At 38.0% G+C, this 25,511-nt stretch overlaps 1 protein-coding gene across 1 annotated transcript in view; it reads left to right on the top strand.

Moving 5' to 3' along the window:
• The first annotated feature begins 946 nt into the window (after window positions 1–946).
• The window catches only part of ugcg (UDP-glucose ceramide glucosyltransferase), a 31,010-nt gene continuing 6,445 nt past the window's right edge, over window positions 947–25,511 (top strand). Inside the window, exons 1-6 of the mRNA XM_082158820.1 lie at window positions 947–1,142; window positions 9,841–9,982; window positions 21,036–21,138; window positions 24,301–24,402; window positions 24,658–24,770; window positions 25,318–25,496. Coding sequence (XP_082014946.1) covers window positions 1,045–1,142; window positions 9,841–9,982; window positions 21,036–21,138; window positions 24,301–24,402; window positions 24,658–24,770; window positions 25,318–25,496 — 737 coding nt within the window. The 5' untranslated portion in view covers window positions 947–1,044. The remainder of the gene's footprint in view (window positions 1,143–9,840; window positions 9,983–21,035; window positions 21,139–24,300; window positions 24,403–24,657; window positions 24,771–25,317; window positions 25,497–25,511) is intronic.

Here is a 25,511-nt window from a genome sequence, read left to right as displayed (position 1 = left end):
AAAATGAATTAAAACAGTGAAATGCAAACTCAGAATATTCAATATTATGCAAACCTGTGTAACTGTCGTAGGCCAGTAAAAGCTGTGCATGTAAACCTCACTCCCCTGATCTCAGGAGGCGGCGGCGCTCTAGCGACGGAAGCTAGCTAGAAGTTGCGGCCTTTAGCCTCCTTGTTAGCGCGCCCGCCTCCCACTCCGGAGACCACAGTTCAAATCCTGCTTGAAGCGTGTTGAGTTGGACCTGTTACACCTGCACTTATTGAATATCTTAATAAATAACACAAATATACTTAATGTATTTAATCTCACTTATTTAACCAATGTCTTTGTTGCTGACCTTCGATGATCCAATTCATCCATACTAATAAGCAAAAATGATTTTAAATAAACATCACATTTATGCTTAATTTTTTGTTTTTATTGTTGAAGAGTGCTGAACTTTCTTGTCTGAGTGGTGCTTTCTATTTTACAGGTTAGAACTTCCTCCAGCCTGAGGCTTATTCATTTCACTTATGGTGTGAAAGGGCCTTTTATATTTGGCTAAACAAAATAATAAATTTTTTGTTATTAAAAAACAAACAAGAAAGCCCAGCCCAGATGAGAAAAAGTACGTAACGGTTTTCATAAAGTAAAGTAATTAGTTAGGTGTTAGGGAGTAATGCAACATTGTACTGCATTACTTTTAAAAGTAACTTTCCTTAACAACACGATGCTCTTGTGTCGTGGCGACATCATGTGGTCAGCGTGTGAACCTGGAAATCACTGAGGGGTCTGAAGTGGGACATGTAATTTGGGATATTCCCACGTCCAACCTCGTCTCACACAGACACAGCAGCATTAGCTACTTATCCTTTGAAAATAGTTGGCAACACTGCACCCATTTGTCTGCGTCATCATGCTCCACCCACCTCTGCTATGCGCCGATTCCCTGCAGACCCGCCCACTCAACTCAGTCATCTGAATGTGTGTGAGAGTGTGTGTGAGAGAGCTTCCAGCATAAGGGCCGAACACTGAGGTGTCAGCGCACCCGGACACAGGACAGCCATGGCCCTGCTCGATCTAGCTTTGCAGGGGTTCTCCATCTTCGGATTTCTCTTGTTTATCGTCCTCTGGCTCATGCACCTCGTGTCAATCATCTACGTGTAAGTGAATGCGGCATCATTGATTTGAAATAGACCACGAAACGCGACGCTCAGAACGCTTCCGTTATTTTCAACGACGCTGATCGCAAGCATGCAGTGTAGACAGATTCGTTGATTGTAACGGGAGCGTTGTAGACTGACGCGGCGCGTTGCAGATGGGGTGTAGTATGTGTCTGGCTAACAGGAACACTGGTTTCCTCTTCAGCGCCTCGCTGTTATTTCCGCGTGAAAACATATGTGTATCTATCAAAATGTTCACATTGACTGTATAGCTGGCAGGAGAAGAACTTGTATTAATAATGTTATGTCAATCATACACACATTAGCCTCTGGCTTGTCCTTCAGTAATCTCGTTTCTTGTCGCTAGCGATGATCGTTAGCATAGCTACTGCGCACTGTCCGGGTTATTTTATTCGTTAATTTGCGAAGTCTAATGGGTTTTAAATCACTTGTGGGGTTCATTTCTCAAAGGTCTTTTATTAATTCTCAGTGGAGGGAGTTAAAGCTACATCAGTTAGCCTCACCAGACAACCGGCTTTCATGGTTTACATATAATAGATTTACATATTCAATGGTTTTGTATAGGTATGTCATGTTTTGAAAGCTTCTGCTCACCAACACGTCTGCTTTCCATTTTTTAAATCCTCAGTTTTCTGTAAAGTTCACCAATGTTGTTAATTATTCATAAGTTTTATCTCTTAATAATTATCTAGTGTCATATAGTCGTATATCTACCCATCCCATATGTACTATGTACACATACATACCAGTCAGAAGAGCAGAATACATTTTTCATGAATGCTTGACACAGACATATTTCAAATTCAAGCATTCTTGAGTATTTATGACAGATAAATTCAGTCAAGTGTGTCTGATCTTCTGACTGATAGTGTTTATCATATGATAGGCCTGCTAAGGCTATAATGAATTGAACTTTGGTAACTAAGGAACTTTGGGTCGGGAGTTTCCTCCACCTGCAAGGAGTCATGTGAGTAGGCTTTGCCTCTATCATGCTTTGATTCTGCTACAGAATACACATGGTTTTCATGAAACTAGAGTGTGTTTGACTTTTTTCTATTCTGATCCGTGTCAGACTGATTAGAGAGGCTCTTTTAGGGTCGTGTCTGTCTTACAGGATATTTTTTGGACATTTGCAAACTCCCAAATGTTGTGTTCATATTCACCTGCAAATGCAAAATTGGCCAGGGTTTGGGAGAAGGTCATCACAGGTTATTCGACTCATTCAAACGAGTCTCGAGACGTCAGCTCCCTTCGTTCATGTCTCATGAAATACTGTTTCAGGAAGACTGTAGCAGTTTGACTTCTCTTCTCATGAGCTTTTGAGTTGCAGTTCATGTTTTAACTTTGAACAAGCTGAGGGGTTTTGGGTTCCTAGAACTGACCTAGATCTCAACCATCCTATGCAGGTTTATAAGACATCATACACTCTTAAACGAGTGTGTGTTTGGAGTGAAGAGCTCTTTTTGAAGTTGCAGGGATTTGACTGGATATATCCACCTTTTTAAAATGGATTCTGGCCCGAAAGATAATCCTGATGTTTTTGATGGGGCTCATTATGGTCTTTCTTTGACCACATAATGCCACACAGCTGGTCATGAGTCCAGCACCACGAGTCATTCATGAGGTCATTCACATTGATCTGTTGTGAGACCAGAATGAAAGGACTGAATTCCGTGATCAGGTTGTACCCTGGGGTCAACTGCTTTCTTTGTAATAGAAAGTAGTTACTTGTTGCTGCTCGGGCACTGATGGGTATCATTAAGTAAGGGTGGGTGATATACCAGTACCAGGGCTCCAGACTAACTTTTTGCCTTGGTTGCACTGGTGCGCCTAACTTTTTTATTTAGGTGCACCAGCACAAAATTTGGGTGCACCGAAAAATTTTCGCGGCTCGCGTCACCTTTAACGCCACAATTTCAAGGTCACCTTTTTATCACGCTCTATATACATTCATATTATGTAAATGATTTTAAACAAGAATAAGGTGTAGGTAAATAAAAAAAAAGAAAATACAAAAAAAAATGTAAAGTGCTTCACTGAGCTGCCAAACTATTTTGAGTCTCTAGCTCAGGCGCGGTATAGGCTCTACCTCCGTCTCTGAGTCGGATGCCATCTCCGACGAAAGACCAGGGCTTGGCATCTTACCAGGGACTGGGGAGAATGGTGGCTGAAGTAGCTTCATGTCTGGGCTGTTGTCGGAGCATTGACCGGGGAGTAAAGGGTTTTAACGGTATTCCTACTCTTACCGATACTGCTTATCGATCCGGTACTTTAACTGTATTCTTATCGGTTCTTTTTGTTTTTATATATATATATATATATATATATATATATATATATATATATATATATATATACATATATATATATATATATATATATATATTAGTCTAAAAAGAAATCTAATAAAGTAATCAAATGTAAAATAACACTGCATAATTTTTCATAAATAGATTAATGCTTAATAAAGCTGAAGTTATTCTTTCAAGAGCTTTGTAGTGATTTTTCTCTTGTTGTTTGATTCGCAGTAATGGCGCAATCGTCCGCATGTTTACTAGACTGCGGCCCCTTTAAGACCGAGTGCAGATCTGCTACTGATCTGATGCACCATATTCTCCCAACTATTTCCATAACTACGTCCATTTAAGACATAAACTGTTTTTAGTGAATCTCCAAGCCGGTCATTTTGACATACTTTTGTGTACATTTGATCGTTTAGACACGCACATTAAACCCAAAGTAGGCTATAATTTGCTTGTCTTGGTTTCGGTTTCGGAGCGCGTGCCGCCTTGCGAACAACATCTCTTGCGCAGATTTTGTGCTTTTAATAGCTCTTTTAATTATTTAACGCGTCTCGCAAGTTAGCAACAGTAGCTAGACTGCATTTTACAACAATCACCGATCGTGCTGATTCTGTCGTTAGGTTTGAGTTTTAGGGAGAAATGACAGTGTAATGCTGCGAAGGGAAGAAGTTGCGCTAGAAAGAATGCGGCTATAGTTTTTAATGGTTTTACCTCAATATATTATTTTTTTATAATCTTTGGAAGCCGAAATCTAAAATAAAATCAGACTAATATCACAGACCTTAAGTGTAACCAGGCTACGTTTGAATGTTTAATTCTGTCCTCCGTCATCACTCATTAAGGGTGAGAGAAGAGTGTGAGTTCCCATGAGTGTGTGAGTTCCGTCAAAGGAGAACAAACACTTAGTTCGTGGAGAGGCAGCGGATGCGAGGACGTTAGGTGCACCGGTGCGACCTAGGAAAATTTTTAGTCGCACCCTTACAAAATTTGGTCGCATGTGCGACCAAATTGGTCGCACTCTAGAGCCCTGAGTACACTCGATTAAACGGTAGAAAATTGCAAACCGGTAGAGATTGTGGACTGTCGTTTCTATCACGGTAAATGCTCGCACTCATTTTTTAAGGAAGGGATTTTAAAAACAAGTAGAAATTGTGAAGTTTCAACCAACTTAATTTTTTTGATTTTTAACTGTTAAGAACTGCATTGATTCAACATGGCTTATATGATGCAACATCAATCTTTTTGCTCAATGTCGGAGATTGACATTGTTTCTATGCAGTGAGAGACTGATTGTGATGATTATATGCCACTGTTATCTGGGAAGACTGCAAGCACACATACATTGAGCAACCAGAGGTGAACTACGCGGAGAGATGTGTGGTCCGATTGCGTTTGTTTCCCCTTTTGCAAGCAATAGTCTTGTTGCACTTGTGGCAGAGCTTTGTCTGAATCGACTCTAGTGACTCTGTGCCAGAGAGATCTCTCTTCTGGATTGCAAATAGCGAAAATGAGTCATCGACAAATGTCTTAATGTTGGTAACATTAACTTAATGAAGTAACATTAGCGAGATGATATTTTTGTAGCAATAATAAATAGGAAATGTTTTTTCCTTAAAGTCACCGTAGAATCAAAAAATTTGTATGGAATATTGTGGTATTTATTTATATATTATTATTTTTTAAAATTCTTATACCTTGTGATCAAAATAACTTCCCCTTCATGCAGTGACTTCTCTCCTCTGATGACCTGTCACTCACATGAGATCCACCAATAGCAAACCACAACCATTCAACCCCCGTTGACAAAACCAAGTCCCGCCCTACATTTGTTTTCTTGTTCTGGAAGTGGTTTCACTCGGATATACGGCACAATAGGGAAGAAAAGACTGATTGCAATCTACATTTCATTCCGACTTTAAGTTCTCCACTACCAAAAGCAAAACCAAATACATTGGCGCTTGTTGATACGACTGCCGTCTTTCATAATATAGCCCGGTGTGTCCTATTTAATACCAGGTTTCAGTACCCATCCCTAAATATAAATATATTTTCATAAGTGGTCAGTAGGTTTAGTATTTTCCTTTATATAATTGGATTCAAAGATATTTGAATGAATCAGGGAAGGTTCAACCCTTTTTTTTTTTTGTACATTGCACGTCCACTGAAATGAAATGGGGTGCATTTTAATCAGAGAGAAAAGTTCTAACGCCTTAACATTCTTTTATATTGTTCCTTTATATCTGCTCCAGAGAGACGTTAGGGTGAAGAAATACAGGTTCAGTGATGTAATTGAGTGTGATGACACTGAGTTTCAGTAGTCAGGTGTGGGGATTGTGTGATTCTCACCTGTGGGAACCTCACCCAAGTGGCATCCTCCTTTATGTGATGCATTTCCTGATTCCTCAGCTCCAGTGCTTCTCATGTGGTATGTGACGTTTGACCCAGTGTGACAGGATCTGTTTAGTAAAATCTTTTATGTAATCCTTTCCTCTTTGCATAAAGTAGGAATGTTGTGCATGATGAGCTCATAGGATTGCCACAACGAGAAATTACTGATAGCTTCCTAGTAGTGTTAACGGTACACAAATCTGACAGTTCGGTACGTACCTTGATTTTGAAGTCACAGTTCGGTACAGCGGGGGGGGAGGAGGAAACTAAACATAATTATTATTATTAAATTTTTTATGTAACAATGGTTTACTAAACGAATTGTGTGTCTGTCTTTAAATGAATTCAATTATAATTAAGTTTCTTAAGGATAAAAAAACCTCTGCTATTGCTGTGAACTAGCCCAAACTAAATATAAAATAATGTTGATAAAATAATAAACAGCATTAACTTTGAATACATTTTTTTTTATAAAATGATGTTTTTACTCCAATTCGTTGTTGAATTATAATCATAGTGGCTGTCATTTTCATGACAGATATTTTAAACGTATATTAAATAATCAAGATAATAATCAAAATCAAATAATCACTAACAGGTTAAGAAAAATATAATGAATATATAGGCTAATATAGTGCATATATTTAGCAAAAGAGTTCTAGCTGACTGAATGACTTGCCTGAGGTAAATGTAACATTGTTTACAAGCTGTTTTACTGATGTCTTTTCCCCGTTGAAACAGTGATTGAGCGACTGCACGAGATATAATACGTTTCTGTAAGTTGTACTGTATCTTTCAACATACCTTTAGATGTTCATTGTGTAACTAGTATTAACGAGGAAGAGATTATCGCGTTCACTCTGCCGCTTGAACTGAGATATAGTGATGTCACGCCACATTAAATAACATCAAAACGGCATTTATTGTTTGAATTTCGTTATAAAATTCGTTTTAAAAAGACATAATTTGAAAAATGGCTCTTTATGTATTATCCAAAGTAACAAAATGCAGAGCTTATTGTGATTATTGGTGGTTAGTGGTGGTGGTTAGGCTACAACGCTGTATTCTTTTGTCTTTAAATATGTGTACCGTTACACCCCTAATTACTATTTAATCAAATGCCAAGGAAGAAACATTTGAGAGTACCGTATTACGGTTTTTCAGTTTGGTTTTTAATATTACACCCCAAGCTTTTACCAGATTTTCACTGATCTACTCAAGACCAGCCCACCGCCTGGTATCTATGAGTCTCTTTTGAAGTAAAGATGCGGTAAAATTTAGGATGAAACTTGGCTGGCGACAAGGTCCATTGTCTACTGTCAATAGTGTAATGATATACAAGCATAGCTCACACAGAAGCTTTCAATGTGGGGAAATCTTTCGCCGAGTTTCAGCCTTTGGGGCATGCGTGTACCATGAGTAATCAACGGAGATGAATTCCTAATGGTTAATTAATTTCGGCATTGTTATTTTAGGAACATGGTCTTTTTACTGGAGGTTTGGCGCATTGGGTTTGCCCATTAGACTGTGTTGCATTCCCGTTCCACTAATGGTCTGGAGGCAGTGAGATGAGGTCGTGTTCCCCCCCACATTTAATAGAGCGTAAGAGAGGCCAACACCTCCAGCAAGAGCGTCTCTCACATGAACTATGAGGAAGAACTGCTCCCAGAGCTTTTAGAAATCCCCTTGCTGAGTAAACGCATTGCACATGCATGAATAAGATGCCTTTCCTTTACTAATGTATGTCATGCGATTTTGTAGGTCATCAAGAAAGTGCAAGTAATGCTTTTTGCCCTTTTTATTGATGGTAAACTTATTTAAAGCAAGGAATGCTGTTCATTTCTCACAATGTTCGCTACTTTACCATTAAGCGACTGGCGTTTATCGATAGACTACATATAAACCGATGACCGATTAAGAAGAAAATTGAATAGCTGTAACAAATATCAGTTTAAATGATTATCAGTCTCTATAATTTACATATCTATGTATAATAGAATTTTATTCTTTGTCAAAATGTATTAAGTCAACTGGGATTTCCACTACTGTTAATCAGTTAGACATCGGTTGATGCAGATATTTTCAAATATGCTGATTTAAAAGCCTATATATATTGGTCTATTACGCAAAAGAAACAACAATTTATGGTGATTTATCTCCCATTTTTCTTTTCTTTTTCCCTATCGCTCCGTCTTTCTGTTAGATGGAGCTTGACATGTTGTTTGACAAGCACAAGAAAGTGCCAACAGCTCCTCCAACAGTGATGTTTTGGCAGTCAAGATAGACAAACTTATCTCTCAGAAGCAAACATGCTCCGACAGCTAAATCTTTCTTCCAGCTTTTAATGGCTGTGTCGGTCTTGGAAGCTTCTCCGCTGGTTCTGTGGAGCGGCTGGCAAGTGTGTCAGGAAAGACTCCAGACCCTTCAGACGGGAACAGATAGGAAGTGCACAAATGGAGTTCCTGAGAGGCCGAGATGGCCATTCAAATTGCCCAACATTGAAACGCCTCTATATACATTGACTCAGCCATTTGCATCCTGAAACTGAGCCAGGGATACGTTCATGAAGTCATATCTATGTTCAGTGAACTTCTAGACAAAATAATTATAATGGGAGATGGCCACTTGACCCCATAGACTTTGAGCGCCGTGTGGGTGCTTTTTTTTTCTCTTCTCGTATGACAATTGTGTGAAACAAACAAATATATTCGTAAAAAGTGAAACAGCAGTAACTTGGGAAACTAAACCAGTTGGATCAGCTTCTGTTCATAGATGAACTTTCAGCTGCCTGTCAAACTGCAAACAAACAATAGATCACTTTGAAATAATACACCGTCCTGATACATCATGTGCATGTGCTGCAGCCGAGTAACCAGAATCAGCATACACCTGTGTTTCTCTCTGGAAATGATTACAAAGGTTGATTTTGATCATAAGTGCATGTGAATCCGTAGGAACCAATACAAATGAATTAAGACTAATATTGCAGTTTTTTTGTGTGTATCAAATATTGATAGTGTAGTCATTTTGCATTTATTTTTTTTATTCATTTTGCACACTTCTTAGGGTGCACACTTCTTAGGGTGCACACTTCTTAGGGTGCAAAGAATCGAGCGCGTGTTGATGTAATTCCACAGTATGTAATACAGAATATAGTCTTCAGACTTTCTCATGTTTAACAAAAATGTATTTGAATTTGTGAAAAGTTTGACAAATTATATTTTTGGTACGAGAATAGTGATACAATATTGCAGTGTTTTGAAATATTAATTGAGTGTGCAATATTCAATATGTATATATTTTTTGCTTTTGACAGACAATAACCAAATTATCATTATACTACAACTATTTTATTTAATAATTTAAAGAAATATATTTTATTATTATAATTATTATTTATTACATTTATTTAAAAGTTTCTTGTAATTACTGATCGTCGCAAATTCATTTATTTGTTTGTGGTTATGTTACTGTCAAGCTTCACATTTCTCATTTTTAGAATGATTTTCTCAAAAGTATCCAAACAATACGTGAAATAAGTTGATTTACCTGTTATTGATACATTCTTTGGGTCCTTTTCTTTTAGAGATTCACCAAATGTTCTCATATGTTGATGCACCCAACAATAAAAAAATCAATAAACGATATAACTGAAAAGTGTGAATATCAGAAAAAAAAAAGAAAAAAAATCATTTCAATCGATTATCGGTTTCTCGAACCTTAATGGCACCAGTTGCTTTACCACTTAGAAAAAAAATCCCATAATAAACACTAAGAAGTATTTGCTACTGCTGAATTAGGCCACATTCCAGCTTTCCGGTGGATCCCAGAAAAATCCTCCGCATGAAATTCACCATCCGACTCAAAGGATGGAGCATAACATCCTTGAACGGATGGACACTGATGGATTTATGAAATACACGCAATTATTATTAAAAGCTGACCTGTATTTCTCTCTCTCTCTCTCTCTCTCTCTCTCTTTATAGCCGTCTGCATCTCAACAAGAAGACCCCAGACAAGGTGCCGTACAGCAAACTGGCTGGTGTCTCGCTGCTGAAGCCCCTCAAGGGCGTGGACCCCAATCTAATAAACAATCTTGAGACCTTTTTTGAGCTGGACTATCCCAAGGTACCATCCTCTAAGCTCTTTGACCTTGATGTTGTTTGCGCTGCTGTTTTCGGGTTTGCTGACAGTCAAGTTCAAGTTATTATTATATGCGTTTGCTATTATGTGTTTGGAAAAAAACCCTAACTCTTTCACCGCCTGTGCCTTTCAAAAAAGTTGCCAGCCACCGCCAGCATTTTTGATGATGCTATTATTATGGTGCAATTATTATTTTTTTAATAGTCATGATCGGATGAACCGGTCCAATTCCAAATTGAATTGAATTTTTTAAGCCTAAAGACAATGAAAGAATGGATGGTCTTACATTTAAAGATGAAATATTTCATTAAGTAAATGTCTCATACTTCAGTTTTTGAGAGGTTGTTCGTGATTGTGTTAAAAGACATCTGACTAATTTAACAACTCTTTGATGTTGCTAGTTCTACTGCTTTACAGAAGTTATATGCGCATATCCTGTGAAAACCACTGACGTCCTTTCGTGATGTTGAGACCGTTTTAAGACTTCCTGCCTATTAATTAATGAAACACAATCTGAGTAGTTCAGTTAAGTCTTTCCATTGTTGAGCTTGTAGCGTGTGTTTGCCTCATTTCTGAGTTCCGGCTGTTTCAATGAATTAATTCAGGGCTGTGTTTTGTTTGGCTTCATCTCTCAAAAATCTTCATGAAAATGTTTTGGTAAAAATGTATGTATATAAATACAGTATAAAAAAAAACAGATGGACAAAATTCTTTAAATTCTCATTATGTTTCCGTAAACAACAATATTTTTATATTATTAATTATTATTATTTAATATAATATTGTTATCCTGCTGATGGAGATGCTATAATACTTTCTTTTTCTTGCGGCCACAGTCAGAAAGTGTATGTTTTCAAACACGAAGCTTGAATTGTACCAAGCCACCTACAGAGAAACTAGTACCACTGCTTTGCATTTATGTAGATAACGTTTATGTTCTCAGTTTACACAATATTTCTGTCTTAAAAGGCACTTTTGAATAAATGTTTACATTTTCCTGGCAAATTTATGTATCCGAAGCCCATCCCAAAAATCACTTTAGGCTCTGAGCGTTTGCAGAGGTAAAACTATACCTTAATGAATCTCACAAAAACATGTCCAGGTCACATTTTACCCCATAGTTATGCAAAAATAAGACATTGTATTTTGCATGAAGGAACCAAAGCTTACTTTGAGCATTATTGCCGTAAAAAATACAGTAAAATATTGTTAAATATTATTACAATTTATTTCTATTGTAATATATTTTTAAATGTAATTTATTTCTGTGATGAAAGCTGAAGTTTCAGCATCATTACTCCAGTCTTCAGTGTCACATGATCCTTCACAAATCATTCTAATATGATGATTTGATGCTCAACAAACATTTCTGATTGTCATCAACAGTTGTGCTGCTTAATATTTGTATTTAAACCGTGATGAATAACATTTTAAATTGTACAGCAATTCTAAATTAGTTAAAAAATGTTAAAGCAAAATATAACATTACTTTTTGGGGTGGAAATATGATCCGGATGTATTCCGGTTAGATTACATGAGGTTCACGCATCTAGGAAGTTGACTCGGGTTTGGCTAAAGGCGGTGACTGTGTGCTTCAGTAATGAAGAGGTTACCGTAGACCTGAAGGAAACGTGCTGGGTGCGTCCCCTGATAATGCATATCTTTGTTGCTGAGCACCGCACACCATCTAATTACAGTGTTGCTATTTTGCATCCTGACTTGAGCATGAGGCTTTGGATAAATCACTGATGCTTTTCTAATGAGAAGCTTTTCCAGGTGGGGCGGCTCTGAGAAACAACCGATTTCCCATTGGACGATCGTGCTCTGTTGTAAACCATCTGTCAGTGCTGCTAAATTAAAAATGAAATAGATCTGGTGTATAATATGCAATGCAATGACCAACCCTGACCAGAAACTCCAGTCCCATCCATCTCTCCTGATGACAGCAGGGTTTGACATAGTAGGAAAAACTTGTTATTAATGCCATTAGAACTTTTACATGTGACTTTTTTGATTGGTGGATTACAATTTGGGATTATGGGTAGTGTAGTACTTACCCTATTTGGTAATACTTTATTTTACAGTGTCCTTGTTTACATGTACTTACCATAGTAATAACAGTAAATTATGCATAATTACATGCTACTAACCCTCAACCAAATCCTAATCCTACCCTAACCCTATAGTAAGTACATGTAGTGGTTTAATATTACTCAGTACTCAAATATATAATTACACTGTAACAATGACACCTTAAAATAAAGTGTAACCCACTATTTTAAGGTGTCCGTGTTACATTGTAATTATATATTTATGTACGAAGTAATATTAAGCCACTACATGTACGTACTTCAGGGTTAGGATTAGGTTTGTTGTAGGGTTAGTTGCATGTAATTATGCATCATTTATAGTTATTACTATAGTAACTGCATGTAACGTGTAACAAGGACACTGTCAAATAAAGTGTTACCCAGTAGATACTTTACTGGAAATTCAGCAATTAAACAATTTTTTTTAAATAAATCTAGAAACCACTGCCTTTTTTTGTTTGCGTCCTCAAATAAAAGGAGGACGCCCCTTTGTGTGACACCTATAAATGTAGTCATTCTTTTCTCAATCAATCTCTGCGTTAATATTTTTTAATGTTAATAGATTAAAGTCTTCCTCAATAGTTTGTATGTGCATTTTGGGATATCGCATTAAAACGCTGGATGGAAACGCCCAAAAAAAGATGGGCATTAATTCTAAAAATGCGCATTAAAAAACAAATGTGCTCAATTGAGGTGGATAAATGTATCCGATAAGAAAACATGCGCATACACTACAAAGGAAACACATTTACTGAATAAATCCCTTGATGCACAACAAAAAACTTGTCTCAACAGTGGATGTGATTGGATAACTGCGATAACCCAGCAAACCAATCACATCACAGCATCTCAAATGTTGGTTTGGTCGCTCTGAAAGGCCTGAGCCAAACTCTGTCATCAGAATGATTTGGTTTAATTCCCTCCCAGAAGCGTCTCGCATGATTGTGTTTCCAAACACCAGCATCCGAACACGAGAACTTGACAGTATTTGAGTTTCGTCTGCGCGCTCTGAGACTCATTTATGATGGAGGGTAAATGGAGCCCCAGTGGCTTCCCTGATTGCAGCAACTTCCATTATTATTAGATATTTTGCTCCAGTTTCCCATGAAGTTTTGTACTCTTGAACACATGGGATGGAAATTATGCTTAATTCGCAAGTGTTAAATTGGCGTCTTTGAGTCATGTTGAGTGAAGGTCGAGGCCGTTTCTTTAGTGTGTTCTGCTGATTAAAGTTTAATGCCGACTCTAGTGTTGGAGGAGGAGGATGAACCGTCACTGCTCTCGCTGCGCTCCACTCAAGGGATTTGGGGGCGACGAGTATGAACGGAGATGACGGGGTGCATTATTTCTGCAGTGGTGCGCTCAGGCTCTGCAGATGGGATATTCTGCTCTATTTCCCATCACACAGCTGTTTGAGCAGCACAGATGTTGATTCCTCCTGCTGCTGCTTGTTGGGTTGGAGAAGTGCTTCCCATTTAGGGGCATTCCTCGTGTTATTTCAAGTGAACAACAGGAGGTGAAAATGCTTATAAAGCACTTACTGTGAACAATGGATATCTAGTCATCTAAATGTTCAAAACATCTAGACAATCTCCCTAATTTCCTCTTAAACGCTTTCCAAAACAAGCCATTTCCTTGTCCACGCTGCACGTGAAACCATTACTGATGCCACGCAATCTCAGCCAATCAGAAGATATTTGATGTTTTTTGATGCAACAGTTCCTTTAAGTCCATTGATCTGATTGGACAAGCAATGTTGTGAGCTTCTCCCTTATCTGTGTTCCTGATAAGTCTGTATAATTCTCAGAGACACGCAACTATTTATTTAGCTGTTTGGAACTCTTTTTCCTTATTGTTACGGAAGCTGACATTTATATTATCAGCTGATATTTATGCATGAGATTATTGGTGTCACATTATGTCGGATACTAGCTTTGCTGGCCTTAAGAATTGAAGTATTTTTGAAGTAGGTTTTAGGATAACATTGGTACATCTACTTGTGAAGTGAAGTATCTCTTCATGACCACACAAGCCAAATCGGCATCAACATTACTGGACGAGTCCATATAAAGACGGAAGTTTTCTCCAGTTCTCTAATTCAGGCCTAATCGAATCAAAACAAGTGCAAATGCATCTTTAATTTCTCTTCTGGGACATTAAATAAGTTCCCTCTTTAGCAAATGCCATGAAGCTCTTGTCTAATGCAATTACTGGACGAATTAATATTTTCAGCCAGTTCTAGCTTTGTACAAAAAAAAAAAAAAAAGCTTAATGTCCAATTAAATTGTTCCAAGACTCTCAATTTCAAGTGCATTGAAGAAAAAAAAAAAGACTGGCCTTAAACAAACAGATATTGCCAGTAAGTCTCTTTCTTCCCAGCATGTTCGTTCTTGACTTAATTCCAGGGTATGCAGGCATTTCAACAATGACAATTTACTTCTTTTTTTTACCCTTCTGTGGATCATGGATGATCATCTTTTGTGTTTACGAGCCTTGCTAGATTTGTGATTCTACAGTGAGCTTCAGAGCCATTACAATGTAATATTCAGGACACCGTTTTTAGCATTTCGATTTTCAAGGCACATGTTGTGAATTGTGGTTCAGATTGTATCTGTCAGAACTCTGAACATGACAGATATGAGCCAGCATTTCTTGGGTAGTTGTTTCTCAGACTTTTTCAGCATGCACTCGTTCTTATCTTTTACTGTACGTCATCATTCTGTCGTGCCTAAACATGGGCATACAGAGGTATAATAATTAATGACTTTTCTTTATTCTTTTGTTTCTACTAAGATTACCTGATTTAACTTGTGCATTAAAAATCCCATCATGTACCAGCCAATGTCTAGAAACATTTCATTTAAAATGTAAAAATTATTTTTGTTTGAATAATTGTTCAATCTTTCTCATTTAATCTCTGTGTTTTGGCATCATTTGGCATGTAAGGTATGAAAAGATAATTATTAATAATAATTTATTGCAACATGGGAAAATTAAGTATGATAACGATAATGTTGTTAATAACTTATGTTAAATGTATTTAAAAAAAAACAAGTTGAAGAAATGCAGCTACAAAGTAGTCCATGCTTTATTTTGGCGATGATTTATTGGATTTGACTACTCTTCGCATTTTCAATGCATGGCAAGCAACGTATATAGAATATATATATATATATATATATATATATATATATATATATATATATATATATATATATATATATATATATATATATATATAGCCTATATATATATATAACTTCGATGCACTTCTGTAATGGTTTTCTGAAACGTATGCATGCAAGTCGCTATGGATATTTTTGGATTTATGAAAGTTGTCCTGTATCTTCTAACATACCTCCTGATGTTCATTCATGTTTATTTCGTGCCTTAAAGGGATACTTCACCGATTAGCATTAAGCTTTGTATCAGTAAACCCGGTAGTATTTTCGAATGACCGTGCTTCCCTCACTCATGTCCCCCTGAGACGAGAGATTTCTGTATTGTGTGTCTGGAAAAAAACCTCAGATGACGCAAAAATCGTCATTTAGCATCATCGGATGCTTTTTTGGCCAGAGGCGAGAGACTACAGCCAGTAGGAGGAGCTCGTTCCACATGTTTTCAACCCGCCCATAGGGGGATCTCACGATAAAACACTGTCTTTTCAGTTTCGAGTCGACTAGTAGCCTAGTTGTATCATTTCTTCCGATACTGTCCTCTGTAACCGGTAGGCGTGGCTTGGGAGTGTCCTCGTAGGGCAGCGAAGCAAGTGCATTCTGGGAGTTGTTGTCTTTCATCCACATGAGCCAAAAATAAATTTTCTGGCTTTTCTCAGTCTAGAAGGCACCAACTTCTAAAATAATTTCACATTTTTACAACATTAATGACCCAATTTAAATACACATTTCTTTAAGTAGTAAAGCGGAAGAGATGATCCTTTCACGTGCACTTCTCTTGATCTGGTAGCAACAGCGATCTGTCACCACATTAAAGAGCGCCAAAACAGTAGTTTTTGATTATGATTTATTATGCTTTCAGCTACCAATATGAGTAGGGATGCACGATGATATTGGCACAACATCGGTATCGGCCGATAAAAGCTTTAAATGACCATCATCGGCATGACCGTGAACATAGCATGAGCGCCAGCAACTTAAACTTCCAACATGTGGAGGCATTTCGAGCATGGGCTTCAGTTTGGTTTGAAATGTGCTGGGGACAGAGACGCATTCGCAAGTGCATTTTCAGAAGTGCTGGGTACAATGACACAGTAATTTTTTTTTTTTTTTTCTCTTTCGTGCAGGTCATGTTTTGAAAGACGATGTCCTGTAGCTTACTAATGTAAGCTCTCCAAGCTACTATGCTCTCCACAGAGCATAAAATATTCATTTTATTTTATTTTTCGTGTTCGCATTTATGAGGAAAAACAGTGACAGTTCTCGGTTACGGACGTGACCGCTCTGAAAGCGGCACTAAAAGACTGCTTTAAAATTTTCACAGAGACCTCAAAGCCTTTCTTTAAAGTGAATTTCGTTTTGTATTAATTGTATCTTAATTTTAATCAATGTTTCATCAACCAATTACCTGAATTTAATAAATAATAAGTAAAGCAGATAATAGATATCACGACACGGAGGCGCCGGCGCTCATAAATGAAACGAAACTCAGCATAGCCTACTTGCCTCACAGACCTGAGAAATATATCTATTATCTACAGAACGCTTGAAATCATATTTTTAAACAGAACAATTCAAAACGAAAGAAAACTATGTAATCCGAAATGTGCATTTCTCTCTGGCGCGTTCACTACTGCGAAGATCGCGAGTCAGCATCGTCAACTTCATCTTTGCAGCCGACACAGAAAACACTTGTTTATTAATAAACAATTAAAATGTCTCCTTGCTATATTTGACATTCATAATCATTACTTTTGCGGTTCTTTGTGACAGCTTTTAGTTGCTTTATTGGCAGCACAACCCTTACATGTTACATGAACGGGTCACCACTGCATCAGCACCGAAAACAGGGGAGCATTTGGTAGACCTGTTCAAGTAGATGTACATTTTTCATTTGAAATTTTATTTTTATTTATTTTACTCCTAAGGACTGAAGTTTGAAGTCTGAACTTAAAAATAAAATGTGGCACTGGCATATCATTTATTCTCCAAGTGAAATAATTTACTTATTTTTCAGGGGTGTCCGTCTACATTTGTATAATTATACATTTATGGTAGAATCAAATGTTGTTTTGTTTGTTTTGTGTATTGCCTCATCTACAACACATGAGTGTAATACGGTAAAGGTGGTACAGGAGAAAGACTTGGATTTCTCTTCAGTAAAATTAAAGTGTAAATATATCAGGGAGAAAATGTGTATATATATCGGCATATCGAATATCGGCCAAAATGCTATATCGTGCATCCCTAAATATGAGTCTGCCAATTTTTCAGCAGTTACTGCAGGAGTCCACAAAATGCATCTTCGGGTCAGTCAAAATCACCTTCTGAATGAGTCTGTGAAATTCGGAGAAAAATCAGTGGAGTATTATTAGTAAATATGCCGATCAGCCCAGGCTCCCAGGAATGTAGCAAATGACGCACACAACCCAGAGTAATGAGATCTGGATCTGGATGTCATGAGGCCCAGATGTTCAGCTGTTAACGAGCTGTTAAAATGAATACAATTTAAAATCTCTCTCTTCAGAGCGTTCACTTAATGGACTCACACCTACAGCTAAGTAACAAACAATGGTAAATGTGCAACTTTCTTTAAACAGTCAGCTTATCATGTTTATCTGCTAATTTGTCCATGAAGCGCCAGTTGTTCGGGTAATCTCTGATCAAATTGTTTCTGAAAACTTGAGGTCATGCAACGTGTGCTGATGAATACCATCTACTTTTGCATACGTACTTGTTCTTAAGCAAACAAACATAATCCATCCCGTGCTAATGCTCATAGAGAGCTGCTCAAGATCAGTCATGCTTTAAAGATATTTCTGAATTCAGGGACATGCTGCTTTTACAATATGACTCAGTGAAATAAGAACAAAATGTTTGCTGTGGGTTTTGTCATCTGCCGGTTCGAGCGGCGCTTTCATTTTGCATTACAGAAGCCAGGACTGCTGTGTGTCATCGTGGTTTTCCTGGCTCTATGTTTGTTTGGTCTGTGTTCTGCTGAAGGACACACCTAACCGACAGTATATATGGTTGCCTGCTGTCCACCCTGTTTTGCATTCAGCTTCATTTGAGAGCAGGAAATAACACTGTTCTTTTGGCAATTAAGTTTCCTGGAATAGACACCTAGACCTCTAAATGAATAATGCCGGGAGGGACATCAGCTCTGGGCTTTTAAAGGGAGAACGGCTGATTATAACAGACAGCGGAGGTCAGGAATATGGCCGTAGGTGACCTGTGCCTTTTCTAGAGCAATTACTCCATTACATTTAGAAACTTTGGTCATCCTTTTCTTTATTGCCACTTTTGTGTTCGACTGAGATTGTAAGACTTTTATTGCCCATTCAAATTGCACAAAAAGTGTTTAAGCTTTGCTTTGCCAAATATCAGCAAATTGTATTTGCTTTTTCCACAGCAAAAACTAATTTGCTAATGCACACTACTATTTTAAAAGGCCGGTATTTTTAATGTAAATAATATAATTAAGGTAAAAAACTAGTTTAAAATGCATGTGCCAAATTTGAGCAAATGTCAACAAATGTTTTTTGTAACAAAATGTAAATGTAATGTCTTTGAAATGAGTTACCCTTTCCTTCATGGTTAATTATTCCACATTACATTTTAATTTAAACCTTGCATGCATATAAGTTTATTCTTAATTTAATGGTTTCAAAGTTTTCAAATCATGATTTTTCTAAATACGTTTTTCATCAAATCGTTTTAATGATGAACCATATTACCAGGATTAAAACAAGTGCAAATGCATCTTTAATTTCTCTTCTGGGACATTAAATAGGTTCCCTCTTTAGCAAATGCCATGAAGCTCTTGTCTTATGCAATTACTGGACGAATAAAAAACTTAAGACAGTTCTAGCTTTGTGAAGAAAAATGCTTCATGTCCAATTGAATCGTTCCAAGACTATCAATTTCAAGCGCATTGGGAAGGAAAAATGTAGAATAATGAATGAGTGTCTGTCTTCCCAGCATGTTCGTTCTTGACTTAACTCCAGGGTATGCAGGCATTTCCACAATGACAACTTACTACTTCTTTTTTTACCCTTCTGTGGATCATGGATGATCATCTTTTGTGTTTACGAGCCTTGCTAGATTTGTGATTCTACAGTGAGCTTCAGAGCCATTACAATGTAATATTCAGGACCCAGTTTTTAGCATTTCGATTTTCAAGGCACATGTTGTGAATTGTGGTTCAGATTGTATCTGTCAGAACTCTGAACATGACAGATATGAGCCAGCATTTCTTGGGTAGTTGTTTCTCAGACTTTTTCAGCATGCACTCGTTCTTATCTTTTACTGTACGTCATCATTCTGTCTTGCCTAAACCTGGGCATACAGAGGTATAATAATTAATGACTTTTCTTTATTATTTTATTTCCAATAAGATTACCTGATTTAACTTGTGCATTAAAAATCCCATCATCCTATCACCCTGACAAAATGCTCCAAAAAAAAAAAAAAAATCTATATGGATTAATTCAGAAATGAAAAACATGCTCATATATTAACATACTTTATATAATAATGTACCATCCCTAAACACAAGCCCTTAGATTTTGCTGTTTTCGACACAGATGTGATGAGATCTAAGAGGATGACATGTGTATTGCTATCTTGGATTTTCCCTTGTTTTCCATCTCTCTGACGCTAGTATTCTTCTTAGCGTCATCTGTTATATTGTTTCGCAACCCGTTGTTTAGTCTGACAAGCTCCCTCATTCAGCCGGAACAGACTGGGTCAGCTGATCCCGGCACAGTTCATCAGATTTCCTTACACTGCATCGAAGTTGGAGGGGCTGCTCCCAGACGGGTCTATAAATGATTGAATAAAAGCCTCCCACTCTTTCAGCTGAGCGCTCGGGGGTTACTGTCGTATATCCGCATCTCTGGACGCACAGAAAAGTCCCTTTGTCTCTCCGCTCCGTGTCCGGGCGCCGTAGCCATGGCAACCGGCCCGCTGTGGAGGGTTGAGAGGGGGACTGGTGTCTCTTGTCAGAGCGCAGGCCTGCTCTTTCTCACTTCGGGCCCTGGTGCGACTCCAAGCCTCAAACAGCCTCTCCTGAAAGCCTTTGTTATGTTGGCCTGCCATGCTCTCTTTACTGGTACATTCAATGGAGTGCTGGAAGTGTAGTGTTGTCCGCTCGGATGCAGAGAGCAAGATCAATTGGAAATCGAGTGGCTGTTTCAGAACAGACTCGTGGCTCCTTTGAAATGTATGAGCTTTGTAGGGGACAGATTCAACTCTTTCACTTCAGTTTTTGTTCTATTTTTGGCAGATGCTGTTTATTGCTATTTTGGGTGTATCATTATTCTGTTCTTTTTACATCACGGTGTATATCGTGAGCGTAGGGGAGAGAGGGGTAAGCTGTGCCGTAGAGCTGCACGATTCTGGATAAATTGAGAATGACTCGCTCATAGACGCTTCACTTGTTTCATTACTGGATGAATCAGCATTTTTTGAACGGATCTCTTGACTGAATGATTCAATGACAAATACATTTAATGTAATTTAATTTAACATAAGTACAATTTTTAAATGCATGTTTCAAGGTAATTTTTCACCATTATAAACCAGTATGCTTGTGCTGTACTGTAGGGAATTTAATAGTGCCTTGAAAACCTCCAGCGTGTCTGAACTGCACGTTTCAATTTACCTCAGCCTCTAAGTGTCTTATTGTGCCATAATAACATTAATGTGATAAAATGTTCTCTTTGACAAATGGACTGAGTTGCTCAAAATATATTTTTTTTTTCTCCACAGTTTGAGATTCTGCTCTGTGTCCAAGACCATGACGATCCAGCCATCGATGTTTGTAAAAAGCTTCTGGGCAAATATCCGAACGTTGATGCCAGGCTATTTATAGGTAAGTCTTTGATTAATAATCTCTTTTTATGTCAAATGAAGCCAGTAATGGAGAAACATCCGTTTGATGCTGAGGTACATCTCGTCCCTCGTGGATTGGCTTGTCTGTCAGTTCTGTTCAGTCGTGTGCAGGGAAAAGGCAGGGTCTCTGAGGAGTCTCTCCAGAGGAGCGAAGGCCACCCGCGTGTGCGCCGCAACTCAGCTGTGTATATGCAAATGCAGCTCTTGGAGTGGATATTGATTCTTGCTCATTAGGAGCAGCTGGTGTCTCTCCGGGGTGCTGTTATCCGCCCCGCCGCCTCCAGCCAGTCAGGGGAGATGGGCTGTCCCGGAGATGGCAACTGCTGCTTTGCGCTAACCTGAAGCCATGTTAGAAAACATGTAACGTCTGCCAGGTTGTGTTGGTTTAAACATCTCCAAGTTGTTTACCGAACCAGCCAATCAGATGTCAGGAAAGTGTGCGGTGTGAAGAGCATTAGAGCTCTCAGAGGCCTCGCCGCCAAACGACCTTCAGGTGTTCGACCCACAAAAGAACATCTTCATTCGGACTTATTGGATCTGCTTTATTGATGGACATTAGGCCTGTTGTGGTTTATTACGTAATTGTTTGATCATGTTTATTTAAGCTAATTTATTTAAGCTATTATTATCTTTAAATATAACTGGTATTAATTTGCTACTTGGTTTCCAGTCATAGATTTTAATTAGGGGTTCAAGCACGAAGTGCTGAAACCCTATTGTAATTGTAAGGGTTTTTATTATTATTATTCTCCGCTAAAACGCATCGTGCAGCCCAAACCGTAAGTGCTGGAGCGTTGAAACCTGGCCAGATGGTAGGCCTCAATTTGGGGAGAACCTATCAGTCTATGGCCCCGATTGGCCCATAGGTGGCGCTACAGCGACCAAAAGTACAAAATCGCCCATAACTCTTAGACCGTTTGTCCCAGGATCAAGTGTCTTATATCGTTGGAATCCTTGGCTCAAGGCGGACAAAATGGCTATCTCCGATTTGCTAGCCCTTCAGGCGCCAATTTTGAGTAAATTGCATTTTTTTGAAAAACCTATTTTTGCGAACTTCTCCTAGGTTTTTGGCCCGATCGGAACCAAACCACTGCAAGAATATTCTCTGGAGTCTGACAATCAATAATCATCCAAAAAATTCAACATTTCAATTAATGGTCGATAAGGGGAACCAAAATATTTGATGGCACCAGGGCCACTTTTACTAAAACGGTTATAAATTGTGAACAGAAAGAGATTTTTTTTGCTAAACTTGGCATACATCTTCCTGAGCACAATCTGAGAACACTTGAAAAAAATCGCAACAATTGGCCACTAGGTGGCACTATAATACGGTTATAACTTGTGAACGGAAAGAGATATTTTCGCAAAACTTGGGACACATGTTCATAAGCTCAATCTGAGTTGACATGAAAAAAATCGTGACAATTGGCCACTTGGTGGCGCTATAACAGTGAAAAAATCATGAAAATAGCTGTAAGCGCACCCAACCGTTAGTCTACTGAAAATTGGCACGCAGTGTCTTTGTCCAGGGTGCCATGATAGTCTATGAGAACATTGGTGTATCTCAAAAAACTCAGTATACGTCATTGGCACAATGCCTTGAAGGAGCCTTAGAAGTTTCAAGCCCTTGTTTTTTTCACAGGAGTGACCTCCTAAGACTCCTGAATCCTTGCCGAGTCCAACAATACCAAACATGCCAGGTTTCGCCTTATGGTTTTTGTAAGTGTCATTTAGAGCTTAAAAAAATTGTGGTTATCTTCAAAGCCATTAGTCCGATCGAGACAACAACAAAAAAACAAAGGAAATTTGAAAACATAGGTAAATAGCTAAACAAAATTATGATAGGAACTGACAAAAACAAAAAAAATTAAATCCAATCAATTTCACCCATGAATCATTTTGATGCCCCATGAGTTTAATGAGGAGGGGAGGGGCTGCTTCAGAGTAGCAAGCAAGCTGAGCAGAAGCTGAGTAACCTTGTTAACTTCTTTAAAGTTCTTTTTGTTTTTCCTACACTCTCTCATCCAATGGCCAGGTTTACCACAGTAATTACAGCTGCCCTCTCTTTTAGGACGTTTGCGTTTCTGTTCATTCTCTGTGTTAATCTTAAAGGATGCTGCTGCAATTTTTACTCTTTCTTTAACATCAGAGTCTCTTTCCCAAGTAGCTAAACTGTCCAAGTTGTTTTGCAAAGTTCTCGTAGCCCATGTGATGTTTAAGAAAGGCAACGCCTTTCTGTGTTCTGACAAAAGCCCATCAGACCATGTGCGAACTAAAGGGCCATTATCCTCTAACACCTTCTCTGAAGTGTCCGCTATACCACTGTATGCTGCAGCTGACTGACAAAATCTTTCTGTGTACTCACAAACAGTTTCGCCCTTCTTCTGTAAACAAATGGTGATTTTTGACCGGTCAACTTTTGGTCCAACAATGTTTTTTTAACACTTTCAAAACTTCCTCTCTCAATTCATCTTTACTGGCCTGTTGGCTAACAATGTGTTATGGTGCGCTGTCACCAGTGTTTTTGTTTTTGTTTTTTTGTTTTGTTTTTGGTGAGCGTAGGCTACTCCTGATTTTGTTAGTCATCTCATCTCTTATATGCTGTGTATGATCATATCCTGCCCTATTCATGGTAGCCTACTCGCGGACATATATATTAATTTATATATATATATATATATATATATATATATATATATATATATATATATGAATGAAGCACATAAATAAAATACTAAAACTTAAATTAAATTGAAAACTGAAAATATAAAAATAAAGCTATAAATACTAAAACAGCACTGATATGAGTTATGATCTCTATGGCAGAATTGATATAGACCTGGGATAAAGATTGTTATAAAACTGCAGAATAATCATGTTTTTTATTCCTATAATATAATTTCCATGTGGACTGGGAATCAGGATGTTGACCCTATCATAACTTAAGTGGTCCAAAAAAATATTTTTAAATGTTATTCTACCATGAACACATCTGTGACTGACAGGAAGAAGAAACTTCAGTTGATATTTTAAAATTGCCACGTCCAAATCGTTTTATTTATAATCGTTTAGTCATTTATAGCCCTAATGGAGGTCATTATTATTATTATTGACACTATATCTCTTTATCTTCTTTTAGGAGGAAAGAAAGTTGGCATCAATCCAAAAATAAATAACCTCATGCCAGCTTATGAAGGGGCAAGGTATGAACTCGTCTGGATCTGTGACAGCGGCATTAGAGGTAAGTTTGTGATCTAAAATCCACTTTAAATATAAGATCATTCAGATTATTAAAAAACGAAACCTCTTCAGAGTGTTTCAGTGAATAGTACATTAACTGTCTTTTGTAAAGTTGGCCTTGAGGGGGAATATTGTACAAAGATTCAATTCTTTACTATTACTTTAAAATAATAATGATGATTAATAAGCATGAATGTTTTGAAGAGATACACCCTTGAGGCGCTGTCAGTGCTGATCATGAACTAATATTCCACAGTGAAGCCAGACACTCTCACTGATATGGCTAATCAGATGACGGAGAAGGTGGGACTGGTTCACGGCCTTCCTTACGTGGCAGACAGACAAGGATTTGCCGCCACATTGGAGCAGGTCAGAAGCCTTCACAGCCGACCTTCCAAATTCTTTGTCGGGACAGTTTTGAAGACCTTTGTCTTGCTTTGGTTTTATTAGACTGCTTGTGAACCGACATCATTGCTTATTGTACAGTGTGTGTGTATATGAGGAAGGGCTGTGTTCTGTCCTGTCACACTGCAATAAAACTGCTGAGTTGTGGCTGTGTTGCTAGTAGAGACACCAAACCTGAAATGGGACACCGTATGGTGGAGCTCCTCTGTGCCTCTGGACTTTAAAGCTCTTTTGCCAAATTAATGCAATATTTAAATTCATTATTGCTTTATGAAGTTTTTTTTTTTTTTAAGCTCAAAAGTAAATTCTCCTTACTAAATATCTCTTGTCGATTATCGTTTAAAAAAACAGGCTTGAAGTCAATATTTGAACAGGTTAAATTGTCAGCCCTACTGATAAATAATTGCCAAATGTGTTTACATGCGTAATGCGATTCTTAGTGCATCAAATCTTTAGAGATTAATTATGTGGAATATAAACTGTTAAACGTGTCCCATGTGAAATCCTGCAGGTTTATTTTGGAACGTCACATCCTCGTTCCTACATCTCAGCCAATGTGACGGGGATCAAGTGCGTCACAGGGATGTCGTGTCTCATGAGGAAGGACGTCCTGGACCAGGCCGGCGGGCTGATTGCGTTCGCTCAGTATATCGCTGAAGATTACTTCATGGCCAAGGCCATCGCAGACAGGTTTGCCAGACTGTT

Source organism: Leuciscus leuciscus (assembly GCF_965113295.1).
Source record: "Leuciscus leuciscus genome assembly, chromosome: 24".
Taxonomy (NCBI): domain Eukaryota; kingdom Metazoa; phylum Chordata; class Actinopteri; order Cypriniformes; family Leuciscidae; genus Leuciscus; species Leuciscus leuciscus.
Note: the sequence above shows the minus strand (reverse complement) of the source record. Positions and strands in the feature narration are given on the sequence as shown.